Source organism: Rattus norvegicus, chromosome 1 (genome assembly GCF_021556685.1).
Source record: "Rattus norvegicus strain SHRSP/BbbUtx chromosome 1, alternate assembly SHRSP_T2T, whole genome shotgun sequence".
Classification (NCBI taxonomy): Eukaryota; Metazoa; Chordata; class Mammalia; order Rodentia; family Muridae; genus Rattus; species Rattus norvegicus.
The window spans coordinates 172,240,634-172,259,739 of NC_141534.1; the positions used below are offsets into that span (position 1 = coordinate 172,240,634).

At 39.0% G+C, this 19,106-nt stretch overlaps 1 protein-coding gene across 1 annotated transcript; it reads left to right on the forward strand.

Moving 5' to 3' along the window:
* Positions 1 to 14,557: 14,557 nt before the first annotated feature.
* Positions 14,558 to 15,508, forward strand: Or56b6c (olfactory receptor family 56 subfamily B member 6C). Its single transcript, NM_001001034.1, is given in 1 exon segment — positions 14,558 to 15,508. A coding segment is annotated over 1 exon segment (951 nt).
* Positions 15,509 to 19,106: the final 3,598 nt, after the last annotated feature.

The following is a 19,106-nucleotide window of genomic DNA, read 5'->3' on the forward strand; positions in this document are numbered from 1 at the left end:
AACAGTGTTCAAGAGCCATGTTTAACTACAGAAGAGCATTCAGACTCTGAACTCTTCCAAACACTAAAATAAAATCTCACAGTAATTATCACTGTCCACACACCCTCAGAAAGCAAACAACAAAATAATAACATATTCCCCAAGACATGTCTACAGTGAAGAGAAATCAGAAGGGGTTTTTTCCCTTTTTTCTTCTCTTATACAATAATATATCCTGATCACATCCTTCCTTCCCCGCATTTCTTCCAGTTCCTCCTACCTCCAATCTACCCCAGATCCACTAGCCCTACATTTCTCTACAAAAAAGACCAAAAAAAGAAAAAGAAAAAGAAAAACAGAAGTTTGTATGAAGCTCATGTAGAAAAATATTACCATGAAAACCTGATTTTTCTCTTTATGTCGAAGAAATGAAATGAATCAATTCTACATTTCCTTTAACCTAATGTAGCTTTATAGAATGAAAATTTAAGGAGCAACTTTTAGAAGGTGAAAACCTGGACATAGTCATGGTCTCTGGTCCCAGATTATGGGCTCTTCGATTCTTGGGGAAAACAAAGTACCAGCAGCAATTCTCCTTCAACTGTAACTATAGTACTTTTAAATCCTCTGCAATGACTCACTCCACACAACTGTCTAATAAGAGTTGGACAGGGTTTATTTCTTCAGTTCAGAAACTCTTGAATTAATTTGGCCCTAGAGCTCTACAAAGAAGAAATCAAGCATTACAAAAAGAAAAAATTTCAACTTGACCTAAACTTCTGTCTAGTAAAATATAGATGTTCTATGGTTCTGATAATTCACTGGCACCATAAAGAACAAAAGAATCTCTATTGGCAAGTGACGATTGGATAGAACAGACAAGTAATAAAGAGCAATTTGCAAATAAATAAATTTGTTACCTATTTAAATATTCAAGTTTGGAGCAACAAAGATGAAATATTGGCTTGGGACAATGTGTTGATTTCCTGACACAATACCATGACTTTAGGATAGACTCTGGGAAAAGAACAACTGCCAATAAATTGCGAGAACTTTAAACCACTGACAATTAAGCAGTAGAATCATCTTTCCTTTGGAAAAGTCAGTCAGATGCCATGGGCCTCCTCTGAATAAGGCAAGATTTGATCCTATGCACTTCTCTGGCATTCTTCACTCATGCTAAGACTATGTTAGCCACATTCCATCTTTGTCACAAAGTATTTGATAAAAACAAATCGAAGAAATAAAAATGGGAACTTAGGTTTTCAAGTGATTCTCAGCTGGCTCCATTGCTTTCACATCTGTGGCAAGACAGATATCAGTATAGAAAGGCATAGGTAAGGAGGTTGTTCATTTCCTGGCTATAAGAAAGTAGAGAGAGTAGCAAAGGTTTATGGACAAGACCCTTCAAATTCACACTCCTGGTATCCTACCTACATCCTTTAACTACCCCCTCCACTTCCTAAGAGCTGATGCACATAAGAACTCTTCCACAGATTAATTTGTTGATAATGTTAGTCCTTTCATAATCCAATTGCCTCTTAATATTGCCACTAGCTAAGAACTATGCTTTCATCACATGAGCCTTTTGGGAAAAACCTTCATATCTTAACTATAATATTGTATGCCTTAGCCCTAAAGACCCATGCCCATCTCATAATGCAAAATGCATATCCATTTTCTAATGCAAAATGCATAGACCTTCATAAGTTCCTGACGTCTCAATGTTTCTGCATTTCTCAAAGTCCCAAATCCCTCTTGACACTCAAGGCAGATTCTTTCTGTGAGCCCCCCAAAACAGAAAATTACATGCTTCTACAATGCAATGATATACTGCTATCATTCTTGAAAGAAGGGACATGACAAGACCCAACCCCAGCAAGTAAGGAGTCAACATCAAAATCCATGTTCATCATCAAGGGCACATGATGCTGTGTTATAAATTCCAAAGGACTGAGAGAGCCCCATTCACATGGCTTTTCTGGGTATAGTCCACAGAGCATGTCTCCTGGGCTAGCTCTGCTTCTGGGGCACATTCTTCCCTCCAATATCATGTACCTCTCCCCCTTTTGACTAAATACAAAATAGGCTTCATCTCTAACACAGTAAAACTTTTTGCAATAAAATAGTCTTGAGGATTGTTAATAAACAAATAAAAACCGATATAACCAATCAAATGTTCACAATGCACATCTCATTTGCATCTGAAAGACTTTTAAGTATTTTGAATTCAAAGTTTGTGAAATGTTTGCATCAGACCCATATGAACTCAGCAGTTTGAGTGTCTTTATGAAGTACCTGAAACATCAGACAATGTGATGACCTTCACACTCTTTCAACAAACATCTTTTTTTTAGTAAATGTCTGTCTCAGCCCTTTTTGCAGGAGTGTCTTGTTAAGTTTGTCTTGATCTCTGCATCATCTGAAATACTTGCTTTTCTCTGAAAACATACAATCATTTAAAAGTATCATGCAGAAATATTTCAGGAAATTTTCCCCTGTGCCTTTGTGTCCGAGAATCTTCCTCGCTTTCTCTTCTATTTGATTCAGTGTATCCGGTTTTATGTGGAGGTTTTGATCCACTTGGACTGGAGCTTTGTACAAGGAGATAAGAATGGTTTGATTTTCATTCTTCTACATGCTGAACTCCAGTTGAACCAGCATCATTTGCTGAAAATGCTGTCTTTTTTCCACTGAATGGTTTTAGTACCTTTGTCAAAGATCAAGTGAACATAGGTGTATGGGTTCATTTCTGGGTCTCCAATTCTATTGCATTTGTCTATCTGCCTGTCTTTATACTGATACAATGCAGTTTTATCACTATTGCTCTGTAATAAGCTGGAGGTCAGGGGTGGTGATTCCCCCAGAAGTTCTCTTATTGTTGAGGATAGTTTTCGTTATTCTGTTTTTTCGTTATTCCAAATGAATTTGCAAATTGCTCTTTCAAACTCTATGAAGAATTGAGTTGGAATTTTGTTGGGGATTGCATTGAATCTGTAGATTGCTTTTGGCAAAATGGCCATTTTTACTATATTAATTCTGCCAATCCATGAGCATGGGAGACCTTTCCATCTCCTGAGATCTTCTTCAATTTCTTTCTTCAGAGACTTGAAGTTCTTGTCATACAGACCTTTTCACTTGCTTGGTTAGAGTCACACCATGATATTTTATATTATTTGTGACTACTGTGAAGGGTGTCATTTCCCTAATTTCTTTCTCAGCCAGTTTAACCTTTGAGTAGAGAAAGCCTACTGATTTGTTTGATTTAATTTTATAGCCAACCACTTTGCTAACGTTGTTAATCGGGTTTAGGAGTTATCTGGTGGAATTTTGAGGGACACTTAAGTATACTATTATTATTATTATTATTATTATTATTATTATTTGTTTTAGGATGAAATGTTCCATAGATATCTGTTAAATCCATTTATTTCATAACTTCTGTTAGTTTCACTGTGTCTCTGTTTAGTTTCTATTTCCATGATCTGTCCATTGATGACAATGGGGTGTTGAAGTCTCCCACTATTATTGTGTGAGGGACAATGTGTACTTTGAACTTTAGTAAAGTTTCTTGTATAAATGTGAGTGCCTTTGCATTTGGAGCATAGATATTCAGTATTGATAGTTCACCTTTGTGGATTTTTCCTTTGATCAGTATGAAGTGTCCTTCCTTATCTTTTTTGATAACTTTTGTTTGAAAATCTATTGTATTCAATATTAGAATGGCTACTCCAGCTTGTTTCTTGGGACCATTTGCTTGGAAAATGTTTTCCCACCATTTTACTCTGAGGAAGTATCTGTTTTTGTCACTGAGGTGTGTTTCCTGTATGCAGCGAAATTCTGGGTCTTGTTTATGTATCCAGTCTGTTAGCCTATGTCTTTTCATTGGTGAATTGAGCCCATTAGAAATCTCTTTCTTTATGTGTTATTCTATTAAGCCTATTCTATCTTTCTCTTGCTCTTCCAAACTGAAGAGGGCTTCTTAGTTTTCATTCACTGAATACTGTTCTACCTGAATCCTGTCAGATGTTTCTCTGTGGTTCCTGCAAGCTCAAAAAGAAAGTTCCTATCTCTTGCCCAGGGCTCCTTTCATGAAGGCTTTTCCAAGAGAGAGAGAGAGAGAGAGAGAGAGAGAGAGAGAGAGAGAGAGAGAGAACTCTCAAAAGTCCAGTTACTTATCCAAGAAGTCTCTAGCTCTTCCCCTATACCCATAGTATGCTGAACAATGTCACCACCATTCTGAAGGAATCCAAGCCAAATCAGTAGGCACTGGACCATTTGACCTTTACAGTGAAGTAACGCAAGACAAGGCCATCCACCTCACTTAATTTATGAATTATGTGAAGAAGAAAAAATATTTGAAATATAGATGTTGTTTTAAGTTAGAAACCCTTGGCATCCTCATATTCTGATGGACATGATACAAGAAAAAAAACTGCTACACAGTGGTTGCACACTGGGGAAACAGAGGCAGGTGAATCCCTGAGTTTGAGGCCAGCCTGGTATAAAAAATGAGTGCCAGGAACAAAGTCTACAACAAGAAACCCTGTTTCAAAAACAAACAAATTTAAAACAAAAATAAAAAAAGAAGGAACAAAAGAAAGGAAAAATGTTTCAGATAGGAAATATGGAATACAATCATTTCTTATTTAAAACACAGATATATTCCAAAATCTCTAATATTTTAGGAAACAATTTGACCCTGACTAAATTTTATATTCTCATAAGAGCAACTCAATCCATTGGAAACTTACTGGATACAGCAATAAAGGGAAAAACTACAATAAACTTAGTTTACCCATTAAATTAAATTATACCTATCATTCTAGAATTGAGCACCAATTCATTTCATAGCATACAATAAATGTTTTCTTGAACAGAGGTGGTTTTGGGGAAACGAAAAAAAAAGAAGGGAAGAGAAACAGCAAAAGTAGATGAGCTGTTTCTGCTACTTTTCCTAAAAGGTCAAAATTAAAGGGACTTCTCTTTTTGTAATGTCTCAAGTTCACTAGAACCTCTTATATAAGAAAAAGAAAAAATTTGCAGACCGGTGCGCCTGTCTCCTCTTACACTGCATAGCCTGCCTGTCTTCCAGGAAGTCTGTTGTAATCAGGAACACAGGTGAGACCCCTGCCATAATACCCAGGCTAACTGGGACACCCTCAGAGCCCAGCCGACATAGATCTATCCTCTCTGCCCAAGCCCCATCTTCCTTTTGGTCTGTACCTCCACCTGGGGCAGATTGACCTGCTTGCCCCCTCCCACAGCCTGCCTGCCTTCAAGAAGGTCTGCCATAACCAGGGACACATTTGAGACTGCGACCCCTATGCTATCTGGTTCATCCCACTCTGCCTGACATCCATAGCCCTTCCAGTCTGCACCTCCATCGGCAACTGGGACAGATACTGCCCCAGGACCACAAAGCCTGCCTGTCTCCTAGGAGGTTCAACCTAACCAGGGACATAGAAGGCCTGCTCTAACCAGGGACACAGGAGGCTTGCTCTAACCAGGTTCAGACGAGAGCCCCACCCCCACCCCCGCCTCAACCAGAGACAACACTGGCTGCCTCTTAGAAGGAAAACTATTCAAAATCTCAAAACACACATTGAAATTCACACAATAATAGTGGAAGACTTCAACACTGCACTCACACCAATGGACAGGTCATTGAAACAGAAACTAAAGTAAGACAGTGAAACTAACAGAAGTTATGAGCCAAATGGATATAATGATATCTACAAAACATTTTACCCCAAAACAAAAGAATATACCTTCTTCTAAGCATCCCATGAAACCTTCTCCAAAGTTGGCCATAAAATTGAACACAAAACAAGCCTCAACATATACAAGAATATTGAAATAATGCCAGGCATTCTATCAGATCACCACAGACTAAAGCTGGACTTCAATAACAACAAAAAGAGAACACCCACACTCTCATGGACACTGAGCAACTCTCTACTCAATGATAAACTGATCAGGGAAAAAGTAAAAATAGAAATGAAGGGACAGCATACCTAAATTTATAAGATACAATGAAAGCAGTGCAAGGAGGAAAATTCATAGCAATAAATGCCTTCATAAAGAAATTGGAATTACATGAAATTCATAGGCAAATAGAATGAACTAGACAATATCATCCTGAGTGAAATAACCCAATCACATAAAAACACACTTGGTATACACTCACTGGTAAGTGGATATTAGCCATAAAGCTCAAATTACCCAAGATGCAATCCACAGACCACAAGAAGCTCAAGAAGAAGGGTGACCAAAATGCAGATGCTCCAACTCCTTCTTAATAGGGGAAAAATATCCATAGAAGGGGATATGAAAGCAAAGTTTAGAGCAGCAACTGAAAGAACGGCCATTCAGAGCCAGCCCCACATGTGGCCCATCTATATACATACACACACAGTCACCAAAAGTAGATAATATTGATGAAGCTATAAAGTACTTGCTGAAAGGGACTGGAGATAGATCCCTCCCAAGAGACACAACCAGAGCATTTCCAATATAGAGGTCAATGTAGCAGCAAACCATTGAACTGAAAACAGGACCCCTTTGTGGGGAATTAGAATAAGGATTGAAAGAGTTGAAGGAGCTTGCAACCCCATAAGAACAACAATGCCAACCAACCAGAGCTTCCAGGCACTAAACCACTACTGAAAGACTATACATTAACTGACCCAAGGCTCCAACCTCATATGTAGCAGAGAATAGCCTTGTTGGAGCACCAGTGGAAGGGGAAGCCCTTGGTCCTGACAAGGTTGGACCTCCAGTGCAGGGGAGTACTGGAGGGGGAGACAGTTCAGGGGATGAATTGTGGGACTACCCATATGGGAGAGGTGGGATTGGGGCTTATGGACAGGAAACTGGGAAAGGAAATAACATTTGAAATGTTAGTAAAGAAATATATCTAATTAAAAAAAAATTTAAAGAATAATTCTCTAGACAATGGTCACGTACCAAAGTTAAATCAAGATCAGGTAAACTGTCTAAATAGTCCCATAACCCCTAAGGAAATAAAAGTAAACATTGAAAACCTCCCCCCGCCAAAAAAAAAAAAGACCAAGGCCAGATGATTTTAGTGCAGAGTTCTGTCAGACCTTCAAAGCAAAGCTAAAACAGGCCTTGCTCAAACTATTCCACAAAATAGAAACCAAAGGAACACTATCTAATTCACTCTATAAAGTCACAGTTATTCTGATACTTACACCATGCAAAGATCCTACAAAGGAGGAGAACTTCAGACCAATTTCACTTATGAGTATCAATGCAAAAATACTCAATAAGTTTCTTCCAAAAAAATCCAAAAACATATCAAAATAATCATTCACCATGATCAAGTACACTTCATTCCAGGGATGCAGGGATGGTTCAATTTATTAAAATCATTACATAAACAAAACTCAAAGAAAAAAATCACAAGATTTTTAAATGCTGAAAAAGCCTTTGAGAAAGTATAACACCACTTCATGTTGAAAGTCTTGGAGAGATCAGGAATTCATGGCACATATTTAAACACAATGAAAGCAATATACTACATCCAATAACCATCATCAAATTAAATGGAGAGAAACTTGAAGCAATCCCACTAAAATCAGGGACAAGACAAGGAGGCCCATCCACTCCCTACCTATTCAATTCAGTACTTAAGTTTTAGCTAAAGCAACTAAAAGGAGATCAATGGAATACAAATTGGAAAGGAAGAAGTCAAGGTATCACTATTTGTGGGTGATATGATAGTATACTTAAGTAACCTAAAAATTCTACTAAAGAACTCCTACAACTGATAAACAACTTTAGCAAAGTGGCTGGATATAAAATTAACTCAAACAAATCAGTAGCCTTCCTTTATGCAAATGCTAAGCAGGCTGAGAAAGAAATTACAGAAACAACACCCTTCACAATAGCAACAATAATATTAAATATCTTGGTACAGTTCTAACCAAGCAAGTGAAAGGTCTGTATGATAAGAACTTCAAGTCCATGAAGAAAGAAATCAAAGAAGACCTCAGAGGTTTTGAAAAGATTTCCCTGGCTCATGGATCAGTAGCACTAACATAATGAAAATAGCCATTTTCCCAAAATCAATCTACAGATTCAATGCAATCCCCAAGAAAACTGAACATAATTCTTCACAGACATAGGAAGAGCAATTCTCAACTTCCTATGGAAAAACAAAAACCCCAGGATAGTGAAAAATATTCTCATCTGACATCAAACTGTACTATAAAGCAATAGTGATAAAATTTTTTAAAAAGCATGGTAATGATACAAAAACAAACAGGCCTATCAATGGAATAGAGTTGAAGACCCAAAAATAAACCCACAAACCTATAGATACTAGATCTTTGGCAAAGGAGCCAAAAACAGTGGAAAAAGAAAGTATCTTCAACAAATGGTTAAACTGGTGGTCTAACTGGTGGTCTGCATGTAGAAGAATGCAAATAGATTCCTATCTGTCACCCTGCACAAAACTCAAATCCAAGTAGATCAAAGACTTCAACATAAAACCAGATAAGCTGATTCTAATACAAGAAAAAGTGGTAAAAAGCCTTGAGAACAATGGTACAGGGAAATTTTCCTCAAGAGAACACCAATGGCTCATACTTTTAGATCAACAATTCAAAAATGCAACCTCATAAAACTGAAAAGCTTCTGTAAGGCAAAGGACACTGTCAATAGGACAAAATGGCAACCTACAAATTGGAAAAAGATCTTTACTAACCCTACATCTAATAGAGGGCTAATATTCAAAATACATAAAGAACTGAAGAGGTTAGACTCCTAAAATCCAGACAACCCAATTTAAAAAATGGTGACAGAGCTAAACAGAGAGTTTTCAACAGAGGAATATTGAATAGCTAAGAAGCACATAAAAAAATGTTTAACATCCTTAGTCATCAGGGAAATGCAAATCAAAACGACCCTGAGATTCCACCACACACCAATCCAAATATCTAAGATCTAAAACTCAAGCACATGCTGGCAAGTATGTGGAGAAAGAGGAACACTCCTCCATTGCTGGTAGGATTGCAAACTGGTACAACCCCTCTAGAAATCAACTTCATGGTTCCTCAGAAAACTCAAGATAGGTCTACCTGAAGACCTAGCTATACCTCCTGGCATATACCCAAAAGATGCTCCACTGTATCAAAAAGATAAGAGATCTGCTGTGTTGATAACAGACTTATTCATAGTAAGAGAACCAGGAAACAACCCAGCTGCCCCTCAACTGAAGAATGGATACAGAAAATGTGGTTCATTTACACAATGGAATGCTATTCAGCTACTAAAAATGAAGACAACATGAACTTTGCAGGTAAATGGATAGAGATGGAAAATATCATCCTGTACGAGATAACCCAGACTGAAAAGAGCATGCCTGGTATATACTCACTGATAAGTAGATATTAGCCTAAAAGCACAGAATATCCACAATACAATTCATAGACCTTATGAAGTTTAGAAAGAAGGAAGGGAAGGCCCACGTGTGGATGCTTCAATCCCACCTAGAAGTGACAACCAAATAATCACAGGAGGCAGAGGGAGGGAGTGATCTGGGTAGGAGATTGGATGGGGGAGAGGGTGGGATCAGATACAGGGGGAGACAGGAGAGAAGGCCAGAGGGCCAGGAGAATGAATGAAAATATACAGCTGTGGGGTTGGGACTGGGGGTGGGGGAAACCTCTAGAAAATCCCAGAGACCTGGGATATGAGAGGCTCCCAGTAGGTAGTCAATGTCCCAGTTGAGGGATGGGGCTACCCACCCATTTTCAAAATTCCTGACCCAAAATTGTTCCTGCCTAACGAAAATGCAGAGACAAAAATGGAGCAGATACTGGAGGAAAGGACATCCTGTGACCAGGTCAACTTGGGATCCATCTCATGGGAGGTCACCAAAACTTGACACTATGCCATGTTGTGCTTGCAGACAGAAGCCTAGCCTAGCCTCTGAGAGGCTCTACCAACAGCTGACTAAAACAAATGCAGATACTTACAGCCAACTTTTGGACTGAGGTTGGGGACCTCAGGTTGGGGACTCCTATTGAAGAGTTAGAGGAAGAACTGAAGGAGCTGAAGGGGATTGTAACTCCTTAGGAAGAACAACAATATCAACTAAAATGAATGCCTGGGAGCTCCCAGGGTCTGAGCCACCAACCAAAGAGCACACACAAGCCAATCAAAGGTCACAGCACATATGTAGCAAAGAACTGCCTTGTCTGACCTCACTGAGAGAGTATGTGCCTTAATCCTGTAGAGTCTTGATGTCCCAGAGTGGGAGGATACCAGGGGGCAGGGCTAACCTCTCAAAGGCAAAGGAGAGGGACAAGGGGAAGAACTCTGAAACAGAGGACAGGGAGGAGAGCAATAACATGGATATAAAAAAATAATTAATAAAAAAGGAAAAACTTTTCTGAACTGTAGATGTAGCACAGTAATAAAACATTCCAGAAACACATTCACACACGCGTGCGTGCGCGCACACACACACACACACACACACACACTGACACACACATTCTAGGCCTCTATTGATCTTTGAATTTTTTCACTGATATAAATATTAATTGAAATTCAGAATTCACACCTATCCCAACAGGGAAATATCAGTACCTGCTGGGTACCATATAACCCACTAACAAACACCACACTAATCTAGACAGAAGTCTACAGAAGCCTTACATCTCTCACTGTAACAGCTAATCATCACATCAACTTTGAATGTGAATAGCAGCCAAAGATTACATCTGTGTTCCTATACGTACTTCCCATCAAGATTCCCATCACTAGATCAGCTTCCTGACTACTCATCTCAGAAAACCTAGAAGACTCCTCCAGGAAGTAGGCGAGAGCACTAACTTGTTGATTCCAGTCCACCTCTGAAATTGGAAGTGTTTGTTCTGATGAGCATGAATAAGATCCTCTCCCTCAAAGTCATACACATGATTTGTAAAAGAGTCTGACCAACTGGGGTACAGTTTGTTATTCTGTCATTCAACGTTCATCACCAATTCATCATCTTTGACACAACATTTGCATAATTCTATGCCATTATATCATTGTGATATAACTTCACTAATACCATAAAGAAATTGAGTACATTTTTATAGATCTATTTATTTTCCTTTGTGTATGAAGCTTTTGCTAATACAACACTTAAGTATATTTCTTATGCCTATGGACAACATCATACCTCCTGGAACTAGAGTTACAGATGCTGGTGAGCCACAATATGGGTGTTGAAAATTGAACCCAAGTTTCTAGAGAATCAATCAGTGCTCTTAACCACTGAGTCATGTGTCCAGCATGATATCAACAACCACCATTGAGTAAATCCATTTCTTTTCAAAATAGATCGGTTGGTGAAAACTACCAAAAAGAACAGCCTTTACAAAGACAGATTAGGGTTTCTATCAAGGAAAATGGTCTCATTGTTCTTTAGTCGAAATTAACATTCAAAAGTTGTCATAAAAGAGAAGAAATAGTTTTTGGCATTTTGAGGTCTTTAGAAAGAACAAAACATGTGTTAAGACAAATGAAAGGACTAAGGTTTAAAAGTCAGTAGAACACAAATAAGTAGAAAATAGAGTGTGTTTTTGAGAAGAAATATTAACTAATGATAGCAATGATCTTAACATTCTCACTATAACTAGGAGAGAGATCGATGAGACTGGCATGGATTCCCTCAGGAAACTGGAGTGAAAAGTAGTCTTACAGGCTGCTCCTGGCACCAGGGCTACATGCCAGAGAGCACTTTAGTCTTATTCCCATAGCAACCTGTGAAGCATGGGACTCACGCTTACAGATAGAATAAAAAGGGCCCAAGAATCAGCACCTCACAAGCAGGAGACTTAGGGAGTTATGTAAGCCCCAGACTTCAGGGCTGAGGAATGAGAGAAGGGAAGTGTCCAGGATGGTAGGATGAGCACAGGTACTGTAGCATGGAAAGCAGAAGCTGCTGCAGGGCCCTGTAACAGGAAGCCTCATCACACCCTCCTGATGGGTGAGTAAGCCAGGGAAGGGGCTGCAGGTTCAGAGGGGAAGGACAGAGTCCTGGTCTCTGAGAGGTGAGGCAGCAGAGTCCCTGTCCTGTAGGTCAACCCTAGTCTCTGACTACAGTCCTCATCTCTGGCTTCCACAATTGCTTTTCTCTTTTCTTTCCTCTTAATTCCTTTCCTTATCATTTCTCTTGTTTTTAAAATTTGTCCTCTTCAATACTTGCCTTCTCTCAGCTCTTTACTTCAATAAGGACTGGGAACTGTGATCAGAAAGCAAGAGAGAAATGAGGCTGACGACTAGACTGAGCAGTGAGTGACAGACAAGGTGACTTGTAGTAAAGTATACCAGCATCCCCAGAACAATAACAATAAATTCCAGACTATTGTTTTATATTTGATAAAAGATATATAGTGTCAAAGACAATTTTTAATGTGAATTCAATTAAATCCTAATGAATTCCAATTAACATAAATTTAAAACTTGATTTAGAAGTGCTCATGATGGCTTCCAGGGACTAAGCCACTACCTAAAGACTATACATGGACTGACTCTGGACTCTGACCTCATAGGTAGCAATGAATATCTTAGTAAGAGCACCAGTGGAAGGGGAAGCCCTGGGTCCTGCTAAGACTGAACCCCCAGTGAACTAGACTGTTGGGAGGAGGGCAGTAATGCAGGGAGGATGGGGAGAGGAACACCCATAGAGAAGGGGAGGGGGTGGGGTTAGGGGATGTTGGCCTGGAAACCTGGAAGGGGAATAACAATCGAAATGTAAATAAGAAATACTGAAGTTAATAAAGATGGAAAAAAAAAGAAGTGCTCATGATGGCAATGTTTTACACATATTCTGTCTATGAATTGTAACGATTTCTTTGAGACAGGAAAAAAGAATAATGGGATATAATATTATAAATATTTGAGGACAGGAAAACTATATTTTTGTGCAACTTTTGTTCCATCTATAAGAAATATTTTAGAAAAAGTACTAATGAGATATTGTAGAAAATAATGATACATTAGAAAATGGATGATATAAAGGACAAAATGAATTTAAAATATAAGATACTTATAACAAGCATTAATTATTTACTTGGTACAATACAAAATGAACAAAAATCACAGAGCTTTTAAATTGAGAACAAAGCGAGTTGGGCATTGTGACACAATCCTGTAATCCCAATACTGGAGAAGAAGAGGCAGGAGGATCAGGCATTTCAAGTCATCCTCAGATACAGAGTCAACTTGAGGCCTGCTTGGATTACATGAGCATCAATATCAAAAAGTAAATAAATAAATAGAAAATAAGAGCACCAATGCTTGTTACAGTTAATTATACAAAATTAAATAATAAAATGAGAATAATAAAGATCAACACAACAGATGATTCTATGCCAGAAAAAATATGTTTAAGTACATAACATAGATAAATATCATGTTTACTTAAAAGGTCTCAAGACATTAATAATTATAAGAACAGCACAGCACAGCATCCAGAAGCTTTATTTTTTTACTACTTATGTGCAAGTATGAGTGTATATTTGTGCACATATGCTTGGGAGTGAGATAAGAGGCCACAAAGAGTCAAGTCCACTGGAGCTGGAATCATAGAGGTTCATGAGCCCAGACATGAGTGAGCACTGAGAACTCAATTACAGTCTGAAGAGGACCAAGCATTCTTGTCCACAGAGAACTCTCTCAAGCTCCCAGTGCACAGTTTTACTGTGAATGTTAAAGGATGTAACTAAGACAACAAATGGTCCATGTTTGTGAATAAAAGACGATGCAAAAATGGTACTTCTTTTCCAAAATTAATCATTTGGAACCCCAAACAAAACAATGCTGTTTTATGAGTTGATCAAGACTCTCTGAAGTTTGTATGAAAGTGAGTACATGCATGGGAGATTAAACTGAAGAGAACGGTAAAAGGAAGGAAATTTGGTGTGTGCTAAGGTTACTGATGTTTACACAACAATAATCAGAAATAGACACAGTGTATTCCCAGAAAGGAATTGTGCTGTGTGTCATTGTGTCGATGTGCACACAAATATGTGTTTATGTATGTTTTTATGATATGAAAAAAGAGGCATAATAATCATTTGATGAGAAAGCAGAACCTATGATTCACTATTAAAATAAATTTGGTTAAATAACTCTCATTAATAGAAAAATCAATTCCATGTAAACTAGTTATGTTATAAATGAAAAACTCAATTATTAAGAATTAATAGTGCTTCTGAACTCAATATTGATAAAAATTTCCCATCACTGATTCTGTATATTACTCATTACAATAATACAATATACATGTTTTAAATATATATACTTATGCAGACATTCAACAGTCTGGATAAACAACCATAAAGATGTTGGGGAAAAGATAACAAAAACAATCAATGTTTGGGTTTTTTGTTCTTATCTGGAACTTTTCTAAAGGTCTTATTGAGAATTAATATTGTCAAATGATTGTATTGTGGGTGAGATATATATCACTACCTTAAACCTAAATAACAATAGAATTTTTGTTTCACTCAATCTACAGACAGATGCCAAGAACCAGACACTCCATAAAATGGGTACTGCCCAGCATGAAACCAACAGATCAGACTTCCACGTGACCGAGTTCATTCTGCTGGGATTCCCAGGCATTCATGACTTCCAGCACTGGATCTCCTTGCCTATGGCTCTGCTTTACATTGCAGCTCTTGGTGCCAATCTCCTTATCTTAATCACCATCTACTGTGAGCCGAGCCTGCATCAGTCTATGTACCAGTTTCTTGGTATCTTGGCTGCAGTAGATATTGGCTTGGCTACCACCAGCACCCCCAAGATCCTGGCCATCTTGTGGTTTGATGCCAAGACCATCAGCCTCCCTGAGTGTTTTGCTCAGATCTATGCAATCCATTCTTTTATGGGCATGGAGTCAGGCATCCTCCTGTGCATGGCAATAGATAGATACGTAGCCATTTGTTATCCCCTCAGGTATCCTTCCATAGTCACTGAAGCTTTTGTAATCAAAGCTACACTGACTATGCTGCTAAGGAACAGCCTGTTATCCATGCCAGTCCCTGTACTAGCTGCCCAGAGACAGTACTGCTCCAGAAATGAAATAGATCACTGCCTTTGCTCTAACTTGGGGGTCATTAGTCTGGCCTGTGATGATATCACTGTTAACAGGGACTACCAGTTGGCCTTGGCCTGGATTATGGCTGGAAGTGACATGGTTCTGGTCTGTGCATCCTATGCTTTGATTATTCGCTCAGTACTGAGGCTGAACTCCACTGAGGCAATATCTAAGGCCCTCAGTACCTGCAGCTCCCACCTCATCCTCATTTTGTTTTACTGCACAGCTATTGTTATATTATCTGTCACTCACCTAGCAGGAAGAAGGGTTCCCCTCATCCCAGTTCTCCTCAATGTGATGCATATTGTCATCCCCCCATCTCTTAACCCAGTGGTATATGCCCTTAGGACACAGGAGCTGAAGATAGGCTTCCAGAAGGTACTTGGCTTTAGTGAGTAGATGTCTAGGACGTGAACTGTATGGGAAAGAACTCTAAAGGCAGTTTTGCAGGAAAAAGAAAGTAGACTTTAACCCCAAAACACATTGTTAAAATTTTATCTCTCCCCATTTCTAGATCATTGACTCAAGCTCACAAACGGTGAGTAGTATATTCCATATATAAATTGTGTCCGGATGCTTTTCATAAATGTTCCTTCCCACTTCCTATGAGAGCCTATGATGCAGTACTGTTTTTTGTATGTTCTGCAGTGGAAATAGACTGGGAAACTTTCCCAATGTTGACTTGGAAGATTAAACCTGAGATTTGAACTCAGATAGTATCTTAAACCTTCCTCTCCATTCACTTCATCATTAGTTTTGAAGACTAAGTTGAGATAATAAAACAAGGTAACATTTATGTATTTATTTTTTAGTAAAGTTGACTTTAGATCATGGCCACAGAGTGAATGGCAGCAATGGAATAATTAATTCTACAACCATCAAGAAGTGGAAGGTGGGAGCTAAAGAGATGACTCTGGGGTTAAAAGCACTTGTTGCTCTTGGAGAGGATGTGGATTTAATTCCTAGCATCCACATAGTGGTTCAAAGCTGTGTTTAACTCCAGTCCTAGGGAATCTGGTGCCCTTGTCCATGATCCTTGAGCATGCATTTTTTACCCAGAAGTATATACAGACAAAACACTCACATACACAATATAGTAAAATAAATTAATCTTTATTTCTGAAAAAAGAAGAGGAAGATGTCCATGACTGAGGAACAGAAAGAGATCAAGTCCAGTTGAAAAGGAGTATGATTATTCAGATCATGTGAATCAGGTGTAATTACATGCCACCAGAAATACTTTGGGAAAAACATTGTACAGTATGCAACAGTCATGTTTAACCACTTCACAAACACTACCATAAAACCCTTTCAAAGAGTAAAATAAAAATCCAAGGTATTATCATTGTCCATACTGTGTGTTAGTGTGAATGCATATGTGCTTGTGTGTATGAAGTTATTGGCGTCTGCCTTCTGTTTCACCTACTCTGTGTGTGTGTGTGTGTGTGTGTGTGTGTGTGTGTGTGTGTGTGTGTGTGTGTGTGTGTGTAAATTACATGGGAAGCAAAAGAAAATGCCAAGCCAAGGGCCATGCATTTGGAACAGTGATTGGTTTTACAGCTCATGGAATACTGCCTACAGATTACCACAGCCACAAGAATGTGCCTCAGACCCAAGTACTACATGACCTGAAGACTTGATGCTGTTATGGTGTTCTGCTCTGCTTGCTGCCCTCACATCCCTCTTAATCTAATAATTATATCACAACTCTAAGGGAGCTTCCAGTCCTTCACTGGACAGTATCTCTGGCAATCACAATAATAATATTTGATCACTTTCATGAATTGCTTGTGGAGCAGGTAAATGATTCAGTCACCACACTAGGAAAGAACTTAGAGACATAAATTGTATGACCACCACACTTAGAAAACATTTGGAAAAATAAAACTGTTAGTGAAGGTAGGCTGTGATGCTTTTGCTACTGGCTCTGATTTAAAAAAAATATTAGGAAACAATTTCAGAAAGAGAAACTCTTATTAGGTAAGCTAGGGACCTCTATGGTCAGGGAACAGTAACAATAGCAGAACTGGTTGATGTGATTCTCACTGAGGCTGGAACAGTGATGATTGATTTCTTTTTTTTTAATTTTATCTTTTTTTTAATTGAGTATTTCTTATTTACATTTCGAGGGTTATTCCTTTTCCCGGGTTCCGGGCAAACATCCCCCTAATCCCTCCCCCTCCCCTTCTTTATGGGTGTTCCCCTCCCCACCCTCCCCCCATTGCCGCCCTCTCCCCATCAATCACGTTCACTGGGGGTTCAGTCTTAGCAGGACCAAGGGATTTCTCTTACACTGGCGATCTTACTATGATATTCATTGCTTCCTATGAGGTCAGAGTCCAGGGTCAGTCCATGTATAGTCTTTAGGTAGTGGCTTAGTCCCTGGAACCTCTAGTTGCTTGTTCATATGGGGTCTCGAGCCCCTTCAAGCTCTTCCAGTTCTTTCTCTGATTCCTTCAATGGGGGTCCTATTCTCAGTTCAGTGGTTTGCTTCTGGCATTCACCTCTGTATTTGCTGTATTCTGGCTGTGTCTCTCAGGAGAGATCTACATCCGACTCCTGTCGGCCTCCACCTCTTTGCTTCATCCATCTTGTCTAATTGGCTGGCTGTATATGTATGGGCCACATGTGGGGCAGGCTCTGAATGGGTGTTCCTTCTGTCTCTGTTTTAATCTTTGCTTCTCTATTCCCTGCCAAGGGTATTCTTGTTCCCCCTTTTAAAGGAGTGAAGCATTCACATTTTGATCATCCGTCTTGAGTTTCATGTGTTCTATGCATCTAGGGTAATTCAAGCATTTGGGCTAATAGCCACTTATCAATGAATGCATACCATGTGTGTTTTTCTGTGATTGGGTTACCTCACTCAGGATGTTATTTTCCAGTTCCAACCATTTGCCTATGAATTTCATAAAGCCATTGTTTTTGATAGCTGAGTAGTATTCCATTGTGTAGATGTACCACATTGTCTGTATCCATTCCTCTGTTGAAGGACATCTGGGTTCTTTCCAGGTTCTGGCTATTATAAATAAGGCTGCTATGAACATAGTGGAGCACGTGTCTTTTTTATATGTTGGGGCATCATTTGGGTATATGCCCAAGAGAGGTATAGCTGGATCCTCAGGCAGTTCAATGTCCAATTTTCTGAGGAACCTCCAGACAGATTTCCAAATGGTTGTACCAGTCTGCAATCCCACCAACAATGGAGCACTGTTTCTCTTTCTCTGCGTCCTCGCCAGCATTTGCTGTCACCTGAGGTTTTGATCTTAGCCATTCTCACTGGTGTGAGGTGAAATCTCAGGGTTGTTTTGATTTGCATTTCCCTTATGACTAAAGATGTTGAACATTTCTTTAGGTGTTTCTCAGCCATTCGGCATTCCTCAGCTGTGAATTCTTTGTTTAGTTCTGAACCCCATTTTTTTCTCTTTTTTTTTCTCTTTTTTTTCTCTTTTTTTTTTTCTTTTTTTTATTAACTTGAGTATTTCTTATATACATTTCGAGTGTTATTCCCTTTCCCGGTTTCCGGGCAAACATCCCCTCCCCCCTCCCCTTCTTGATGGGTGGTCCCCTCCCCCTCCTCCCCCCATTGCCGCCATCCCCCCTACAATCTAGTTCACTGGGGGATAAACCCCATTTTTAATAGGGTTATTTGTCTCCCTGCGGTCTAACTTCTTGAGTTCTTTGTATATTTTGGATATAAGGCCTCTATCTGTTGTAGGATTTGTAAAGATCTTTTCCCAATCTGTTGGTTGCCATTTTGTCCTAACAACAGTGTCCTTTGCCTTACAGAAGCTTTGCAGTTTTATGAGATCCCATTTGTCGATTCTTGATCTTAGAGCATAAGCCATTGGTGTCTTGTTCAGGAAATTTTTTCCAGTGCCCATGTGTTCGAGATGCTGCCCTAGCTTTTCTTCTATTAGTTTGAGTGTATCTGGTTTGATGTGGAGGTCCTTGATCCACTTGGACTTAAGCTTTGTACAGGGTGATAAGCATGGATCAA